The sequence below is a fragment of the Mustela nigripes genome, chromosome 4 (genome assembly GCF_022355385.1).
Source record: "Mustela nigripes isolate SB6536 chromosome 4, MUSNIG.SB6536, whole genome shotgun sequence".
Lineage (NCBI taxonomy): Eukaryota > Metazoa > Chordata > Mammalia > Carnivora > Mustelidae > Mustela > Mustela nigripes.
Genome location: NC_081560.1, coordinates 4,691,523 through 4,710,659, shown reverse-complemented (window position 1 = coordinate 4,710,659; position 19,137 = coordinate 4,691,523). Strand labels below are relative to the sequence as shown.

General features: G+C 42.4%; 1 protein-coding gene across 16 annotated transcripts in view; it reads right to left on the bottom strand.

Moving 5' to 3' along the window:
• Positions 1-19,137, bottom strand: part of KMT2C (lysine methyltransferase 2C) — a 193,685-nt gene that overhangs the window by 160,640 nt on the left and 13,908 nt on the right. For 12 of the 16 annotated variants that reach the window (XM_059396046.1, XM_059396051.1, XM_059396050.1 and 9 more), the window contains exons 2-3: positions 8,142-8,283; positions 2,321-2,521 (exon numbers count right to left, since the gene is read on the bottom strand). In XM_059396046.1, the coding sequence (XP_059252029.1) occupies positions 2,321-2,521; positions 8,142-8,283 (343 nt within the window). The remainder of the gene's footprint in view (positions 1-2,320; positions 2,522-8,141; positions 8,284-19,137) is intronic. The other 4 variants (XM_059396047.1, XM_059396059.1, XM_059396058.1 and 1 more) reach the window with 1 other exon arrangement.

Here is a 19,137-nt window from a genome sequence, read left to right as displayed (position 1 = left end):
TCTTCTCCTGGTATCACAGTATTTAACCTGATCCTAATTCTGGATTAAGGCACTACTGGATACAGATACACTTCTGTAAGCTGGGTACTTATCATGACTCCTATTAAGAGAAAAGCAGCACAATGACCAAGGTACTAAACTTTTTTATACCTGGAATCACTGAAAGAAAAAAAGTATTAACATATTTCAATAACTACATTTAAATATCAAACCATATAAAAGTAACCAGTATTTTGTTCAGCATTAGAAATGCATAGACTCACTGTTTTAAAAAGGTTAGCATGCTGTTCTAACTTTAAATTCTCATTTTTATAAATGCCCCCAGTAGAGTGAGAACAAACTCTCTTTCCTATAAATGCCTCCATTCCTACAAATATTCTTATTAGAAGGGGGAAAAGTCTAACAGCTCATCTATAAAGATTGATGTCTTGTTCTAAGATATTTCCTTTATACCAGTATTTCATGGGGGAGACAGGTATAAAAACTAACGCAATGACTAACCAGTCTATTACTAACCAATTCCTAACCACCAGCTTAATAAGTTTCACCTTCAGGTTCTGCAACCAGTTTTTACGTATACACCGTATCAGTAAGACACGGGTGGCAACCCTAAGGATGACAGCAGCCCAACTTAGGAAAGACCATCAGGAAAACACAGCTGAAATACATACTCCCAGAATTTAAGTCTAAAACAAAAGAGGAAAAGAATCTCCAATTACATATTCTTAAAATTTAATGTCACCAAAAGAGAAAAATTCTTTTTAAAACCTCTTTTTCATATTAAAAACAAAAACACGTTTATTTGGTTTCTATTCATCAGGAATATATTTTGTAACTATTTGAAATCATTACCAAATTAAATTGTTTACCCCTAAATGAATTCCAAATCTTATTAATGTGTTTTTTTCTTCCTAACATCCATTAACTGTCTTGTTATCATTACTTAATACATCGATAAACAGTAAGTGTATGTAAAGACTAAACCAAGGCTCCTTTTTACATAATTATCTCAGCCCATAAAAGTTTTCACTAAAAATTAACTCAGCTTATAAAATAAGTAAACCAAGTCCAACTGTATTTCCCAGAATAGTGTTTATATAATTGCTGTTATTCAAAGGCAGAACATGAGGATATGAGATATTAGCTGGTCCAGTCCATTAGATCTGCTAATTACTGATGAATATTGAAGTTTGCTAGACTTCTGATGTATTTTATTAGGATGTGAGCACTTGACTGATAACAAAAAGCTCTTCTATATGATCTAGCTCTGGTCTTTCAAACGTCAAGACCCGCAACGTAGTACTTCTAAACTTCCTTAAACTGTTCCACCTTAAATTTTTTAAAAAGACTTTCTTTCTTGTTATTGTTTCATTTCCTACTTCAGGGCTTCAAGGCATTGGCAGGAGTCCAAAAGAATGAGCCAATCAAATAAGTACAACACAACAATACTTTAGTACTTAAATCTGGATAAAAGCCAGATAAGCACTTGGATGATTACATCATCACCCTCAAGGGGCAGAGCCAGTTAGCCTTCCAAGCTAAATTAATTTTACACTTTCTCATCGACTACAGAAACTTCTATACCCTCAACTACCAGAGCCAAAGCCACATATTAAGATGGCCTTTAAACAAAACTCAGCAACATCTTAAAAAAAATTTTTGACTCCAAAATTAAACATATTAGAGAGAAGTTTCAGGTAACTATCATGTTGATGAATACAGACACACATATATAGTTATACAAATACCTTAGTAAATTATTACTTCATTAAAAAAGAAGAGATTCTTCAACTGTAGAAAGGAAAATTGGAGCATATAATTACTTAGAAAGTTAACCTTGTATTATAACAGTTTATAGGACAGCTCAATATTCTCTGAACCATTAAAATAACTAAATAACAAATTAAGAACATGGGTAGAGAAACCCATCTTGGTTTTGTCATTGTGTTAGGTTACATTCTTACAAACAATCAAAAACTTATTCAAAGAACGAAAGACAGGCTTCACTGATCTGTTTTACCTTCCTTCCATAAACTCCTTCTAGGTTAATGTTAGGTTCCTTTAAGTTTTTTTTTTAAACATTAGCTTTTGCGATCACACTGATTTTAATATACAATTAACACACTTTTTTTTTTACACAAGAAATTTTGAGGAAAGGAGTGCTTTATGAGGGATTTTAATGGTAAGGCATAAAGCACTCTACAAATGGGGAAAAACATGAGAAATTATTCAGTAACAACCCCATTTATATGTTCCCTGAGATGAAAATGAATTATAGATAGCCTTACTGCATTCCAAGCATTTATTCAAAATTGCTTACTTTCTCTGTCCTCTTTGTTTTCGTGGTGCTGAGTTTTGTATTTTCTCACAGGTTCCATTGCTGTTGTCATCAATGTCCCTCTTGTTAGAAGGCTGGCTTTTCCACGGCAAGATAAACCCAGGCGTTACTCTGAATTGCTTTAAGTCTCCTTGTCCTAAGGAACTTTTTTCACCACAGTAACAAAAAGCGCAGAGCTGTTCACTGGTCAAAATGAAAAGAAAACCAGAATGTGAAAGTAGGTTTATCCAACTATTTTTAAAGTGACAGATTATACATATGTGTGCTTTAAAATTAAATATTACGACTTTAGGGCGAGGTAAGCTTGAGTACATATAGGCCATAAGAACAATTAAGTTTAATAATCAATTACACATTTGCAACTCATAGCATGACTTTTTAAAGCAGCAGACCCCACAAAATCAAAAAACTTGAGCTCATACTTAGAAAAATAATTTTATTTTCATCTAATTCAAGAAAATGGAAGTAATAAAGCAAGTAAGGCTGAGGCTAGGAAAGAGGGATGGGTTTAATGCCACTGGGCGACATGTGGGTTCTTGAAAACGTGTGGTTTTCAAATTTTTTTAAGCACTTGACGGACCACTCCTTATGCATGACGTAGATACGAAACACACAGGAACAAACATGGAGACATAAAAACGTCGATTTAAGTGCTTGCTGGAGTAAGAAGTCCGAGATGAGGGGCGTGTGAGAAAGTTCAACAGAGGGGAAGAGGGATAGTAGGTGGGGCACAGGCGACAGTAGGGCAGGGAGACCACTGCCCGTGACGCACTGCGATGGCAAAAGCACATCAGGCATATGTCAAGACTCGGAGAACTACACAACACAAAGAACGAGCCCTAGTGTGAACTATGGTGATCAGTTAATAATAACATACCAATACCAGTTCACCGACTGTAACAAACGTACCAGACCAAGGCACAGAACTAATAAAGGGGAAAGTTCGGGAAGGAGGGCAGGCTGAGAAGGGGACTCCTGTACCCTCTGCGCAATTTTTCTGAAAACCTGAATTTATTGTGAGCAATAACATCTACTAACTACAATAAAATTAAAAAGTTAAAAGACAAAAACAATATATGCTTACGGAACAGATGTTTAACAAGGGACCTCAGAAAGAACAGAATTAGAAGGTCTGCTCCTTGAAAGGGGAGCCTCCTACACTGCTGGTGGGAACGCAAGCTGGTGCAGCCACTCTGGCAAACAGCACGGAGGTTCCTCAAAAACTCAAAAACAGAGCTACCCCATGACCCCACAATCACACTCCTGGGTATTTACCCAAAGAATACAAAAACACTAACTCAAAGGGACACATGCACTCCCTACGTTTACTGCAGCATTATTTACAACAGCCACGACACGGACGCAGCGCAGCCACTTTCCGTTGACTGGCGAATGGGTAAGTAAGGTGTGGTGTATATGCAATTCCCATTTTATGTATCAGCCATAAAAACAATGAGTTGCCATTCACAACAATGTGAGGGGGAGCGAGAGAGAATTCTGCTAAGCGAAACAAGTCAGAGAAAGACAAACACCGTATGATTTCACTCACGGGGAATTTTGTCGTTTGGGGGGCTTTTTGTTTTTTAAAGATCACATACATCTTTGACTTTTTATTATGGATATTTTTGAACAAAGACACAAAAGTAGAACAACAGTTAACAAATGCTCATGAACCCGTCCTTCAGCTTTGCCTGTCAGAAGCACTTTGTTTTTCTCATCTTATCTACCACCCCTTATTTCATTTTTGATGGAATATTTTATTTTATTCAAGTATTTTTTTAATTCCAGTTAATAAAAGTGCAATAGTAGTTGGAGGCGCAGAACCTAGTGGGTGCTCACCAGGACGCGTGCGCTCCCTACCACCCGGTCACCTACTTCAGCCAGCCCCACACGCACCTCCCCTGGGGAGCCCTCGCTTTGTTCTCTCGAGTTAAGCATCTGTTTGGTGGTTTGTGTCACTCTCTTCCTTTTCACTTTGCTGATATGTGGAATTGAAGAAACAAAACAGAAGAACATGGAAGAAAGCAGCAAGCCAGAAAACAAACCCTCAACTACAGGGAGGGGAGACGGGGAGACAGGTGGCGGGGATGGCGGAGGCACCTGCTGTGATGAGCTCTGGTGCTGCCGAGGCGTGCCGAGTCACTGAACTGAACAACTGAGACCCAAATACGCTGTATTTTAACAAACTGGAACTTAACTAAAAATTTTTTTTAAATACCAGAAGAAAGAAAAACAGTATTTCTTAACTTTAAAAAAATTACATTTCACTCATTATGGATTTTTCTACATTGATTTTAAATTTTTTATAATGCTGTTTTAGGGGCCTCTCAGGTGGCTCCGTCAGTCAAGCATCTCACTCTTGATTTCAGCTCAGGTCATGACCTCAGGGTTGTGCCCTCCTTTGGGCTCAGCACTCAGAGAGGAGTCGACTTGAGACTCTCTCTCCCTCTGTCCCTCCCCTACTCTCTTAAATAAATAAAAGCTTTTAAAAAATAAATTGTTTTAAAGTATACTTTTTTAAAAAGATTTTATTTATTCATTTCAGAGAGAGAGAGAGAGGCAGAGAGAGCATAAGCAGCAGGAGAGGCGGAGGGAGAAGCAGACCCCTGCTGAGCTGGGAGCCCGACATGGGGCTTGATCCCAGGACTCTGAGATCATGATCCAAGCCGAAGACGGACATTTACCTGACTGAGCCACCGAGGTGTCCCTTGAAGTACTGACAGTAAATATCTTCACCTTCAATGTCATAGCCAAAACCATCACTCAAATGTGACAGTGAGTAAAAGTAATCCCAGGCTTGTAAAAGCACAGGAATTTTGCCACACAACAGATCCACAATGAAAATAATTTTAAGGAAGGACTCAGATCACTAAAGAATTGGGAAGGTTTCAGGAGACGGAAGAAGTAAGGACAGTCATCTAGACATCTCAGACCGGTTTATTGATCTTGTATGTGGGACAAAGGGAATTTCTGTCTTCACTTTGGGCACAGAAAGCTGCAAAGAGCACTGCTCCCACCCTCAGAGCAAAATCTCGCCAGACAATTCACAAGTTCACTTCCCTTTAACGCATCAGATTGCAGAAGTCACACGGCAACCAATTCACCTCCAACTGAAGGAGAGGCACTCCCAGGAAGAGATGACACACAAGCATTTGCTTAATCTGGGGAAGAGGCCACGGTATGTCATGCAAGTAGCTTAAGAAGAATTAAGTGAAAAATTTTCACCAAGTGCTAAAGTCCAAGTGTGAGATAGTGTGAGAATACAGAGTATCTGGGACCACAGACACCTCTCCACGCATCAGCTCTCTGTGCACCACTCCAGAGGCCCAGGCACAGCACTGGGAGCACGGCGAGGCACGGCGACGGGTTTGCACAATGTGCTGGTCATGACACAAGGCCTGGGGAGTGGAACAGCAGCAGTACGGGGAAGGCCCAGAGGGCACAAAAGCCTTAGGCTTGTGAGAGAGGACAGGAAAAACCGCCACCTGCGACGGTGAAGACCAAGTGCAGACGGGGGAACAGTGAGGGGTCAGGGGGCTTTAACCCCAGAGGAGAAGCAAGACTGTGCCCTGGACTCAGGCCGCCACAGGTCTCCCACAGCCGGCGTAACGGGGGGTCACTGAGCACACACCCCTGGGAACCAGGAGGCACACTGCCTTTCTAAGAGCCGAGCTCAGCTGGAAGGAGAGCAGCTCTGGGACTCCGCGTGCTGACCGCGCCCCTCACACACCGCCGGTGAGAAGGCGGAACAGCACAACCACACACGCAACACGCTTTGGCACTTTCTTTTCCAATTACCTTTCTCCCAGCCTAGGGATTTACCCAAGGGAAATAAAAACCCTATGTTCGCACCAAAACCTGTGAGTGAATATTTATACCAATTGTATTCATCATTGCCCCAAACTGGGAACTGCCCAAGTATTCCTGAACTAGGAAACGGACAAGCTGCGGTAGGAGCCTCCATAAAACCGAGTCCCGCTCAGCAACAGAGAGGAGGCGGACTGGCGCCCACACTAACGCAGCCGAGGAGAGGCCGGAGAGTAAAAACGGCGTTAGCTAAGGAAAAAAGGAGAGACTCAAAAGAACACATACTCTACACTTCCATTTCATTGTTCTTGCAAAAGCAAAACAACAGGGGCCTACAGACCAGCGGCTGCCGAGGGCGGCGGGGCTGACAACAAACAGGCATCAGGGACTTTCTCAGCACGGCGGGCGGCTCTTTAACTCGTGGTGGCTGTGGTCACTGTGTACAGCTGTCGTCTCACAAAATGGCTGATTTTCACTGTATATAAGTTAAACCTCAATTTTCAAAATTGGGAGTTAGTGGGCCAAGACAAGGGAAACAGAAGTAGGAAGAATATATCTACAATAACTTCAGCATGAGATCCTGGATGGGAGATGCAGAGAGATACGAAAGTATGATAAAGCACTTACATTGTTAAGACTAAGAAACCAATTGGAATGTAAGTGTGAATTCTTTCAAAGTTAAATTCAATAGGGTAAAGAGATATGAGGTTTGGGTTTTAAGGGAAACAATCTTAAAAAAACAAAATATAATGTATAATCTACAGAAAATAATTATCAATCCAACAGAAAACAGAAAGAAGTACTGCCTTCACAGAACTCACATGATATCGATAATTAAATCATCAAATGAATTGAAAAATAACGAGTGCTACTAAGAAAAATAAAGCAGGGGGATGTCTGGGTGGCTCAGTTGGTCAAGTGTCTGCCTCTAGCTCAGGTCATGATCTCAGGGTCCTGGGATCAGGCCCCACATTGGGCACAGTGGGGTGTCTGCTTCTCCCTCTTCCTCTGCCCATCCCCACTGCTCATGTTCTCTCTCAAATAAATAAATAAAATCTTTTAAAAAAGAAAGAAAGGAAGGAAGTAAAGAAAGAAAAAACAAAAGAAAAGAAAAGAAAAATAAAGCAGTAGTGACGGGTAAAGTGTGTTGGGGACTATTTTATTTTTCACACTACTCTTTTATCTTGAGAATTTCAAACCTTCCCTGAAATGGGGAACACACTGTGCACGGGTGAGGTGTGTACTACACCTCCGAAGGGAGATGTCAAGCAGACAGACAGATGGGAAAGGTCAGCCCTGGAAATAGAAATATGGGGCTCATCACACAGACAACTTCGCCGTCACGTGCACGTGCACGCGCACCCCCAGGGAGGGAGCAGAGATGAAGGTGTGTGTGCTGGAGACTTCCCGGAGGACCCCAACATTTTAAAAGCAGGGGGTCTCTGCAGAAGCCAGCGAAAGAGGAGGAAGCAGGGGTGTCAGAAGCAAAAGAAAGAAAACATTTCAAGAAGACGGGGTATTCAACTGAGAGATGGTTTCACAGAGTTACTCATGTCTTTCAAATACGGTCTAAAAAACTCTGAGACTTCAAAGCTGAAGTATACACAGGAAGGTTATAACCTCCTCTACTTCTTTAGTTAAGGAATGAAGAAAGAGTAAGGAACAGGAGTATAAAAGTTTACAGGTAAGCATCAAAAATCAATATTTACACTAAAGGCTAGGAGTTGTTTCTCTGGCTAGGACCAGCGTGCTGGTGATTCTGTCCTGCTCTGCGGAGAGGAGGGTGCAACAGGCTAGTCTACGGGTCTGTTCTACAATCACCTAAGCTCACAGACACCCTTTACCTCAACACTACACAGAGGCATCAGCCATAAATCTAAAATTATTAAGTAATAAAATCCCTTCCATATTTAAAAGCGAGCTTATACTCTGAATTCCCTCTCTAGCCAGCCCCCTGCCGTCACGCCTCCCCCTCCAGCTGCACTCATTCTCTAACCTGATTCTGGCTTCCACACCGACGGAGACTAGGGAGCTCGCGGATTCCTCCGACACAGAGCGCTGAAGGGCTGGCACCGGCCGTCGGCTGCTGTCCGCTTCGGCTTCAGCATCCTCTTCCGCAGACTGCTCTTTGATTTCTGCTTAATAGTGAACGAGAGGATATAAAAAGTCATTTTCACGTTGAAATCCATCTTTGGTGAATTTACCTATAAAGAAGACATGGCACAGGCAGAAGATTCAAAGAGCAAGGGGCACACCTCACTAATACAGCAACAGTTTGTGTCCGTAACAGGCTTTTCACTCTCTGTTGCAACGTGATCGTAGGAGGAACGTGCAACTCTGCCACTGTTCTTTTTGTGCACCTTACAATGGACTCAGCAGGGTTTCATCTTAGTAATAACTGTTAAGAACCTTATTTGTAGGGTCATAGCAGCTCATCTATAGAACAAAAGTTCTTCAAAGTGACTTGCTTAAAAAAAGGTTCTTCACAATTTGTAAATAAAACTATTGTTCACTTAAAACAATCATTACAGCCTTAATTAACAGTCATTCTAAAGGTAAATAATTGAAAAGAGCACATCTTGACTCCACCGCCTTCTTCATTTACCCTCAAGACTCCAACCCCAAACACCTCACATGCCACACACACCTTCTTAGGAGGCAAGTCAACAAACGCCATCACAGAACGTCACGTGTCTCCTTAAGAACCATCTAGCCTCCGGCATCGCTGGACGAGAACAGGCACGACCCTCCACAGTGCCCTGAAGCCATTCCACGCTCCGGTCGTCCTTCCTTCCTAACTCAGAATTTACTCCCGGCTTTCCACACCACCACCCCAAACCGAAGAAACAAATACAAAGCACTTACAGTCCTTCAAACTTCTTCTCTCTTTCCTTCCTTTTCCCAATAAAATTCCTGAAATGGGACTCTGGAGGGGCCGCACTCCGTGACCTTCCTAACGGGCAACCCCCCTGCAATGCTGTTCCACCACCACTGAGAGCAAGAGAGAAACGCTTTCCTAACTTTCATAAGCAGGAGTGGTACTGGACTGCTACAGGCTTCAGAGTCATCACGACCTGCTCTGGAGTTCCGGTTGTAGTAACTACTGTCTATGGGATTTCTGTAAAGTCATCTGAAATTCTCCATCATCGGGGCGCCTGGGTGGCTCAGTCAGTTAAACGTCTGCCTTCAGCTCAGGTCATGATCCCAGGGTCCTGGGATCGAGCCCCACGTCGGGCTCCCTGCTCAACGGGAAGCTTGCTTCTCCCTTTCCCACTCCCCCTGCTTGTGTTCCCTCTCTGTCTCTCTCTAGCAAATAAATAAAATCTTAAAATAAAAAATTTTTTTAATAAAATTCTCCTTCTCACCTACAAAACCAAAAGCCACCATGTATCTCCCAAAGTTGCTAATGAAAATTAAATAATCCAGTGTCTGTGTCTTCAGCTGGTTTCTTTTCTAAATGTGGGAATAGCCCTTGGAGTGTCCTTCATGTGCTCTTTCTTCTTCTTCTTCTTCTTCTTCTTTTTTGAAGATTTTATGTGACAGAGAGAGACACTGAGGGAGCCTGACATGGAGCTTGATCCCAGGACCCTGAGATCATGACCTGAGCTGAAGGCAGACGTTTAACCGACTGAGCTACCCAGGCACCCCTGCTCTTTCTCCTTGAAGCACTTAATGATTATCCAGGTTTTAAGAGTTTCTGGACTTCATGGTCATCCGCTGACACTTTATGGTGTGGTGTGGTATGGTGTGGTGACTTCATGGTCATCCGCTAACACTTGCAGCCCTGGCTCCTGGCCTGAGTTTCAGACCACGCTTCAAGTGCATTCGGGACATATCCAGCAGCTGGAACACTAAATTCCACACCAAATTTTATCTCACGTCTCTCAGATCAGCTCTCCAATCTGACTTTACCATTTTTGTGACTATCAAAGTCTGCTAAATTCATAATGAAGTTAGGTAAGTGTTTTGACAAATAACTTTGAGAACTATTAATTGTTCAGTTAGAAAAACTATAAATAATTATAAGTCTTGTCAAATCATGAAATGAATGATGAAATAAAGCATCAGACAGGCAGTTTTCGTTCTCCTATTTAAAATAACATTGTTTTTTCTTAAATTGAAATAGTAAAGTTGACCATAAATCAAGTGCTTGTGGGCCTATCAATCATGTCCGTCCTGTCTACCCCAGCCACAAAACTGAGACAGAGTACCTAGAATCAAATCTATAAATATGAAGTACACTTGTATCAAAGGATTATAAAAAGATTTGCAAACTTTACTATTAAAATATGAAACTGCTACACAACAAAAGCTATCATGAACAAAATGAAAAAGTACATCATGGATTGAAAAAAAAAATACATGGATTTGGTCCATAAATGGGCACTCAAATCTAGAACATGCACAGAACTTTACATCATGAAATCTGAACAAGCCACATGACCCTCCAGAAAAATGGACAAAGGATAAACTCCGGAACTTCTTAGAGACTGATTTTCTCAACCTTCTTTGTAGCTAGTCGTGGCAAGTTCTCACCAATACAGGAGGACCAAAACTGACCACGCAACCTCTAAGAGGAAGGGATCTGCCACAGCCCGTCACGTTTCCTCTCTCCTACAGACAGGAACAGGCACACCAGCAACCCGGATGCAGTGCTGCAGATGAGGACACCGTTCTCGTGAAAGGCAGAAGAATGAAAGGAGCTAGGTCCGTAAACCGCCACCGGGAGCAAAGATGGCCGATCCTCTCACTGTCAGAAAGAGTGCATGACAAAAAGATGAATCTGTTTTATTTACACCGCTGCTATATTCTGGGGTCTCTGTGTACAGCATTTTAACCCATGCCCCAACGAACACAGGAGAGGGAACTGCCGTAACAAACACTTAAAATGTGGGCTGGTGACTTGGCAATAAGAACAGTAACACTGGAGTTTGGAAATCAACTGACCTTTTTTATACTGTATCAAAATATTTGGTAGACCTGTGACCTGCTATAACTTGGAAAGCAGACCAGGTACCTCCAGAGCCAATAGGTCTAGGGAAAGCATCTGGAAAGACCCAAAAGTTATTCTGTGTTGCCTGCCCTCTAATTGCTTTTATAACCAAAGACAGAAAGTAACGTGGTTCTACCACAAAGACCCCCTCCATTATATTCAAAACACTGTAAAATGACCATATATATGAAAATGTCTCCCAGGAAGCATTTCATTTCTATCCAGAGATGCTCTGAGTCCAGGTCGGATATGCTCTTTTCGTACCACTCCTATTACTAGGTAATAAGGAAGGGTGAAAGTCAAGACAAGCAAAGTCCTAAGAAGAGTACCTCAAAAGCTTATAGATCCTGAGCCCCATGGGCCAGAGTCATGTGCCAGAGTCATGTGCCAGTACAGTGCTCTCAGAGCACTCTTCTCCCAAGGGCCAGCTCTGTTTCGCCTCTACCAAGAGGGCTTGAACTGCAAGCCCTCGGTCAGGCACAGCCCGTCCCTTCTCTGGTTTCTGCTGCCATCTACCACTTATGGTCTCTCGTCAAAGTTCTTCTCCAGGCAAACTGTAGCACACTCCCAACTATGCTCTTTTTTTTTTTTAAAGACTTTATTTATTTATTTGACAGAGATCACAAGTAGGCAGAGAGGGAGCAGGGGAGCAGGCTCCTCGCTGAGCAGAGCAGAGAGCCCGATTCAGGGGCTCGATCCAGGACCCTGAGACCATGACCTGAGCCGAAGGCAGCGGCTTAACCCACTGAGCCACCCAGGTGCCCCCCAACTACGTGCTTATTTTTATCTCCCTCAAAAGAAAAATACCTAACACTTTCAATATTTTTAGGAGCTTTTTTGCTTGCTTATAACTAAGGGGAATCCAGCAGGAAGACCATCTCTCTCCGTGTCTGCTCGGTGTCTCTCTCCCTCTTCCTTTCTCAAATTAGATCGGAAGGAGATGACAAGGTTAAACACAAATGTTAACGCTAGGCTGGTAGGTATTTGGGTACACAACTTTTAGAAATTAGGCTCCCTGCATTTCAGAGAGTCAAAAAACGATTCAGACTCAAGAGCGGTTTATTTTCCGAATGGCTCTGGAACAGGCCTGATCTACAAGGACCGTCAGTGGTCTAAGGCAGGCTTCTCGAGCTCGCCCTGTTCTTTACGCTTCCAGCGATCACTGCTACCGGGTCTGCCCATGATCCTACCGTGGATCTGCTAAAAACAGAGTAGGGACTGCTGGGTTTGGGCTGGATTTTTTGTGTGGATTTTGTTTTAGTCATTTGTTTTTTAAGGAATAAGGAAAAATAAAGAGGAATCTTATGACTGCTTCCTAGGGAGCAGCTCCAGCCACAAAATAAAAACAGAAAAAAAGTATCCCTAATTATGTGAAACTATACATAACGATAGAACCTATCTTTTCTAATTGTCACTCTTTGTCTAGCAGAATAAATTAGATCTTACTATCTGTCAAAGTCGAGCCGGAACAATTAAACTAATGTTTATGTCTCTCTCTTCTCCCAGCCCCAGTCTTCACAGAAGAAACAGACTGCTCTGGTTGAAAATGATGTCATGCGATCGTCCAACCAGAGATGTCAACCAGAAATGCTCTGGTGAAAAGACTAAACTCACAGACAACCAAGTCAAGAGTTCTGGCGCCAGACGTTGCTTATCCACAGTTTATTACCAAAAATGCACTCCTGTGCCTGTGCTAAAACCACAGAAGCTAGCCATTCCACCAATAAAACAGCCCAGGCTCGGCTACTCTGCCACTCTGCGCAGTTTTTGCCTTTCCTGGCATTCTGTTCATTGAAACAGTCTAAAATAATGAAACGGGAGTAAGCAGCACATTTTACATTTAAAAAAATTTCCATGTTATATTTTTCTTTGATATAAAATAATCCATGTAACTTTCTCCTTACTCTGACCTTGACTTAAAATAAAGGCAATGCTACTTGGTCACAAAATTTTTTAAAGCATGGAGAGCCAGCGCCGACCACAGGGATGACAGGATTTTCCCAGCGGCCCCACCTGTGCTGGGTCTTGAACCACTAGGTGGCACCTGTGCAGAGGGAATGCTGCCCGGGAGTCCTGCCTGGTGTCAAGACGCTCCTGGGGGAGCCTGGGGGCCTCACGCGGCCTGGCCCAGGTGCCCCGCACACCTCTGCGGCTGCAGCAGCAAGTCAGCTCTGACCCCTGTCCCTACACAAGGCCACTCCGCCCACGACTTACTCAAGACTCCCGAACAGTTGCTTCAGGGAATGCACAGCCAAGGCTGGTTCAGCTTGGGGCGTTCGTTAAAATCAAAGGCTTGGAATCAGAAGGCCCAGAATCTGCATTTGCAAGCGGCCCGGCCAAGCCATTCAAGCTCATCAGTTTCAGTTCGTTAATCATTTAAAAGGTGGCGAATACCCCCGAGTAGGAAATGGTCTTCAGGACGAAGAGAGATACTACGCGCACAGCACGCGGCCCAATGCCCGAAGTACACGGGACGAGCTGGCCTGCGGCCGCTGGCCTCAGTCTCTACATCCACACGTGACATTCTAGCGACTTCCCCGGCCAGCCGGGTAGCGCCCACGGAGACACCAAACTCCTGATGTCCCATCACACACTACGACAACAAACCCAGGAGAGTCGTCAGAACAAAGAGAACACTGATGTAGCCGCTTCGGGCTCCTTGCTGAGGAGCTTTACTTTAAATGCTTCAGAATGATTTTTACCAAACAAAACTCTGAGCAACTACCGTGTACCACATTCTACTCAAAGAGCACCCGCTTCTGTGACAGAGTCAGGATTTCCATCCCCCACATCTAGTCAGGAACGGAGGAGCGACAGACAGCACAGCTGTCCTGACGGACGCACAGGTGTGACGAGAGCCGAGGGCAGAGGTGGGAGAAGAGCTCTGGAAGGCTCCAGAAAGGCATTAAAAGCCCAACAAAAACGGAAAGGACAGAGAGAGGTGTGCGCCGCATAGTTCTCTCGTTTAATTCTTCTCTTTCAAAAAAGAACAGTAACAGCTGACACATCCTCCTGTGCGAGACAAGGACACTCAACTCGGGAAGGTGCCGGAGCCGGAGATCACAGGCGACTGGGCAGCCGTGACGGGCCGCACACCGGCCCGCAGGGAGGCTCGGCCCTGCCCCCGCCGCTGCCCCACGGCACCGAGGCTTTGGGAAGAGATTAACGTTAAAGGGAAACGTTCATATTTTACTAGCACCGTGTTACGAGGAATCATTTGTTGAATATGAAGAATATGAAATGAAAACTGAAAACACAGCGTATTTCTGTTTATTTTTAAAGCTGTGCTGAGACAGATTATGGCATAAAGAGAGCATTTACCTCACGGCCAAGTTCATGGAAATAATACACTTTGATTTTGGACAATTAAGAAATGATTTCCCTCAAAGGTTAAGTCATTCTTTGTATATATCCTAAAAATATATTGAGTCAAGTCACCAACCTCACAGAACAGACTGTTAGATGTCAGAAATATTCCTGAGCCTGCTTATGGCCACTCTTATTAATACATAACACATTCTTCAAAGCACCTATATTTCAATGAATTTTTAAAAATTTATTTCTTGGGGCACCTGGGTGGCTCAGTGGGTTAAGCCTCTGCCTTCAGCTCAGGTCATGATCTCAGGGTCCTGGAATCGAGCCCTGCATCAGGCTCTCTGCCCAGCAGGGAGCCTGCTTCCTCCTCTCTCTCTGCCTGCCTCTCTGTCTGCTTGTGATCTCTGCCAAATAAATAAATAAATAAAATCTTTAAAAAAAAAAAATATATTTCTTTATGGGCAACCTGGGTGGCTCAGGTCACGATCTCAGGGTCCTAATCTGGCTCTGTGCTAAGCATGGAGTCTGCCTGAGATTCATGCTCTTTCTCCCTCTACTCCACTCCCCACCCAAAAATATTAAAAAATAAAATAATTTTTAAAATATATTTACTTACTCAGGTGTTCTAGGATCTTGGGAGGGAAAAATTCATCTTTATTTTTTTGTAACCTTTGAAATTCAGAATCCTAAAAACTCATTTCATTATGAATATATGTACATATAGAAGCAACAACTATGTCTGTCATCAACAGAAAGCAGGTGATTTCTAATCACATTCAGCATTTGCAGATTACCATTCCACAATATCATTTACCCTCATCACAACTTGAACATTATGGCAATTATTAAAATTATATTAGAATTTATAATTTAAGTGTAAATTTTTGAAAAACATTATGAAATTACAAATTTGGCTTTTTACTATTTTGGTAATATTTCAACATAATCTTTTATCTTCGCAATCTTATGTATTTTATTTTATTCATTTAAAAACATTATCTGGAAAAGAGCCTGGCAAAGGTGCCAATGACACCCCCCAGACAAGGCACTCTAAAGAAACAGGCACAGTATCTGTTCTACAAACCATTTGGAGCAGAATCTGGATGACGCCCAATAACTGCTCCATTAATTACATGTGATGTAATTAATATCAAGCAAGCAGACAAATCTTATTGTGTACATATACATAAAGAATCACAAAAAGCACAGAGAAAAACATACAAAATATTTTAAACAGGCTAGTATTTACTAATTATGTTAGTGAACACCAGCACTCATTGTCTACTTCTTATCCAAATGCCTGCTCTGTGCTTCAGTCAAACATTAAATAGAATAAAAATTATTTCTCTCTCCTAACTTCCTTCACTCCACAGAATGGTGATGCCTTTCATGCTTCCTTTATCCTAAGACGATAAAACAAAACGTAGCTAAGAAACTGTATCATCACGCCCTTTCCTTCTTTTGAACAGCAGTGGTCAAAATAAGCCTGCGTTCTGACAGTTCTATTTTACATTGCGTTTGTATGTATCCACATGTATCTACTACTTCCGAAATGTGTTGTACAGCTAAAGAATTAGCACTATATTAGAAACAGTTACCCTATCTTTATTCACTAAACTACGTAAAATATTGACACTAATAACGTGAAGATAGTCACTACCTTCACAGAGCCATGTAAATATTTAAAAAGTAAGCAACCGAAAATACACAAAAATGTGAAATACTGGTTTTCTCTTGGAGTTAGCACTTTAAGGATAACTTAGTCTCTTTATACTTATCCACTGTTCAATACATTTTCACAAATATGCATCACTGTTATAATTTTAATGTGACTTTTAGAAATTCAGTACAAAATGATTAAGACTAAAAGTCCAACAGCTATCAAGAGCAAAGAAGACACTGATGTTAATTAAAATAGTAATTGTTAGGCTGTCTGGGTGGCTCAGTCATTAAGCTGCTGCTTTCGGCTCAGGTCGTGATCCCAGGATCCTGGGATTGAGCCCCACATCAGGTTCCCTGCTCAGCAGAGAGCCTGCTTCTCCTCTCCCTCTGCCTGCTACTCTGCCTACTTGTGTGCGCTTTCTCTCTTTGTCAAATAAATATATAAAACCTTTTAAAAAATGAATAGTAATTGTTAAAATTCAACTGCTCTCTGGATGTTTTATTCAGTTATTAAAAGGGTTTTGTTTAATTTTCTATTTTTTTATTAATGTATATTCATTATCTGCAATTAATACAAGAAACAAGGGGCACCTGGGTGGCACAGCTGGTTAAGCGCTGGGCACCTGGTTTCATTTCAGGTAGTGACCTCAAGGTTGCAGGATTGAGCCCTACAACCGGCCCTGCACTCAGCGCAGAGTTTGCTTGCGACTCTCTCTCTCCCTCTCCCTCTATCCCTCTCCTCCATGTGGTCCATGCTCCCACTCTATCAAATAAATAAAATCTTTTAAAAAAAGGAAAAAATACAAGAAACTAAAATAAAACCAATGAGTTACAACATGTATCTTCACCATATAATAGTTATGTACAGCAACCTTAATCTTCTAAGCCTTATCTTTATTTAGGCCTAAAAATTCCATGCAGAGAATACAAAAAGACTACTTAAAGAAAATCTTCATGGCTAACTTTCAGTACATGCTTACTATGTCCTAGGCAATGCTGTAAGTAATTAACATGTGTTAACTCACTGAAACTTTACAACAACTATATGAAGACAGCTTCTAAGTCTGGGATTTTACACAAGTTACTAAGTTAGTCTGTTACTCTAGATGCTGGTGGAAAACACAGACTCCTGGATCAAAGACAAAGACTCCTGGATACACTGCCCAACAAGTAACATGAACATGAGGATATTGATTCAGTTCCTCTGTGGCCCCTAAGTCTTATGGGGGCCACACCATGAGCCCAAATGAATGCCTGTACTTGCAATGAACTGCGTCACAAGGAAGGAACAAAGAGTACAGGGAACCCACTGCTTTTATAATAAGCATTAAATATGTCTGCTCCTTGTCCCAGAGGGAGACAGTGCCTCATTCTTTTTTTTTTTTTTTAATTTTATTTATTCATCTGTCAGAGAGAGAGAGAGAGCACGCCACAAGCAGGCAGAGGTGGAGAGAGAAGCAGGCTCCCTGCTCAAGCAAGGAGCCAGATGTGGGACTCAATCCCAAGACCCTGGGACCATGACCTGAGCCGAAGGCAGCTGCTTAGGCAGCTGCTTAACCGACTGAGTCACCCAGGCCTCCCCAAGTACTTCATTCTTCAAGGCTACTCACTGCAACAGAATCCTGAGAAATGGCCCAGATAAGGACCAGTCACTCTTAGCATATACAAGAAGATAGGTGAAGTGCAAGAGACCAAGGGGGCATATCTCCCAATAGCAGCTACTATCAACATCTCCACCTTACAGATGAGAAAGCAAGGTAAGAGAACAAGGAAATTGGCTCAAGAATACAATTAGTAGGGGCGCCTGGGTGGCTCAGTGGGTTAAGCCGCTGCCTTCGGCTCGGGTCATGATCTCAGAGTCCTGGGATCGAGTCCCGCATCGGGCTCTCTGCTCAGCAGAGAGCCTGCTTCCCTCTCTCTCTCTGCCTGCCTCTCCATCTACTTGTGGTTTCTCTCTGTCAAATAAATAAATAAAATTTTAAAAAAAAAAAAAAAAAAAAGAATACAATTAGTAGAAGGGCACCTGGCTGCCTCAGTCCGTAGAGCATGCAACGCCTGACCTCGGGGTTGTAAGTTCAAGCCCCACACTGGGTGTAGAGATTTCTTTAAAATAAAATTTAAAGAAAAATACAATTCGTAGGAGAGTCTGGATTCCAACACAAGCAGTCTGGCTCATCCAGAGTTGAAACTGCTAACCTCTACTGAGTGGAAGCATGTGAAGAGTGTGAGCTGAAGAAATTTAAAAAGAAAAAGAAAAAAAAAGGACCTGCAGAACTACAAACGAGAGGACCTGCATGAAGCAACAACTCTGAAAATGAGGTAGGGTGTAGACGACGTATTGCAGAAAACACACTGACACATCTAAAAACATCAGAAGTGATAGTGGAGGATGAGCAACAGTCCAATGTGCATGCGCACGACTACCTGACAGAGAAAACTGAAGGGAAAAAATATTCAAAGATTCTAAGGAAGAAGACATTCCAGAAGCAAAGGCAGGACCAAACCTGTGGATTTAATCTGCAGATCAAAGCAGCAGAAAAAATGAGCTGCCCGCCTGCCCCAGCCCTTCACAGAAGCAGGTAAACAGTGAAGGAGCAGATGAAGGATCTTTACAACACCATCTACAAGTGGGGCTATGCAGTGACATCACAGTTGCCTTCTTTGGCAACTTCTTTGCCTCTGCCCGTAAAGCCATCATTTTGCTCCCCTTCTTATTCAAGGAGTGAGCTCTATTATACTAGGATTCCACACACTATCTTACTTTTGAAACGGACTTGGTTAGAGACAGACATAGGATCTAAATAAACTGGTGCTAGAATTGTTCAGCTGATACACATGCACGCTGGACAAGAAATAATGTAGCACCCAAGACTGCAGGCAACCATCTTCCATCAAGGGGAGCTTCCATCATTCCAGCCACAGAATGAAGCTGAGAAAGAAAGAAAGAAAGAAAGAAAGAGAGAGAGGGAGGGAAAGAAAGAAAGAAAGAAAGAAAGAAAGAAAGAAAGAAAGAAAGAAAGAA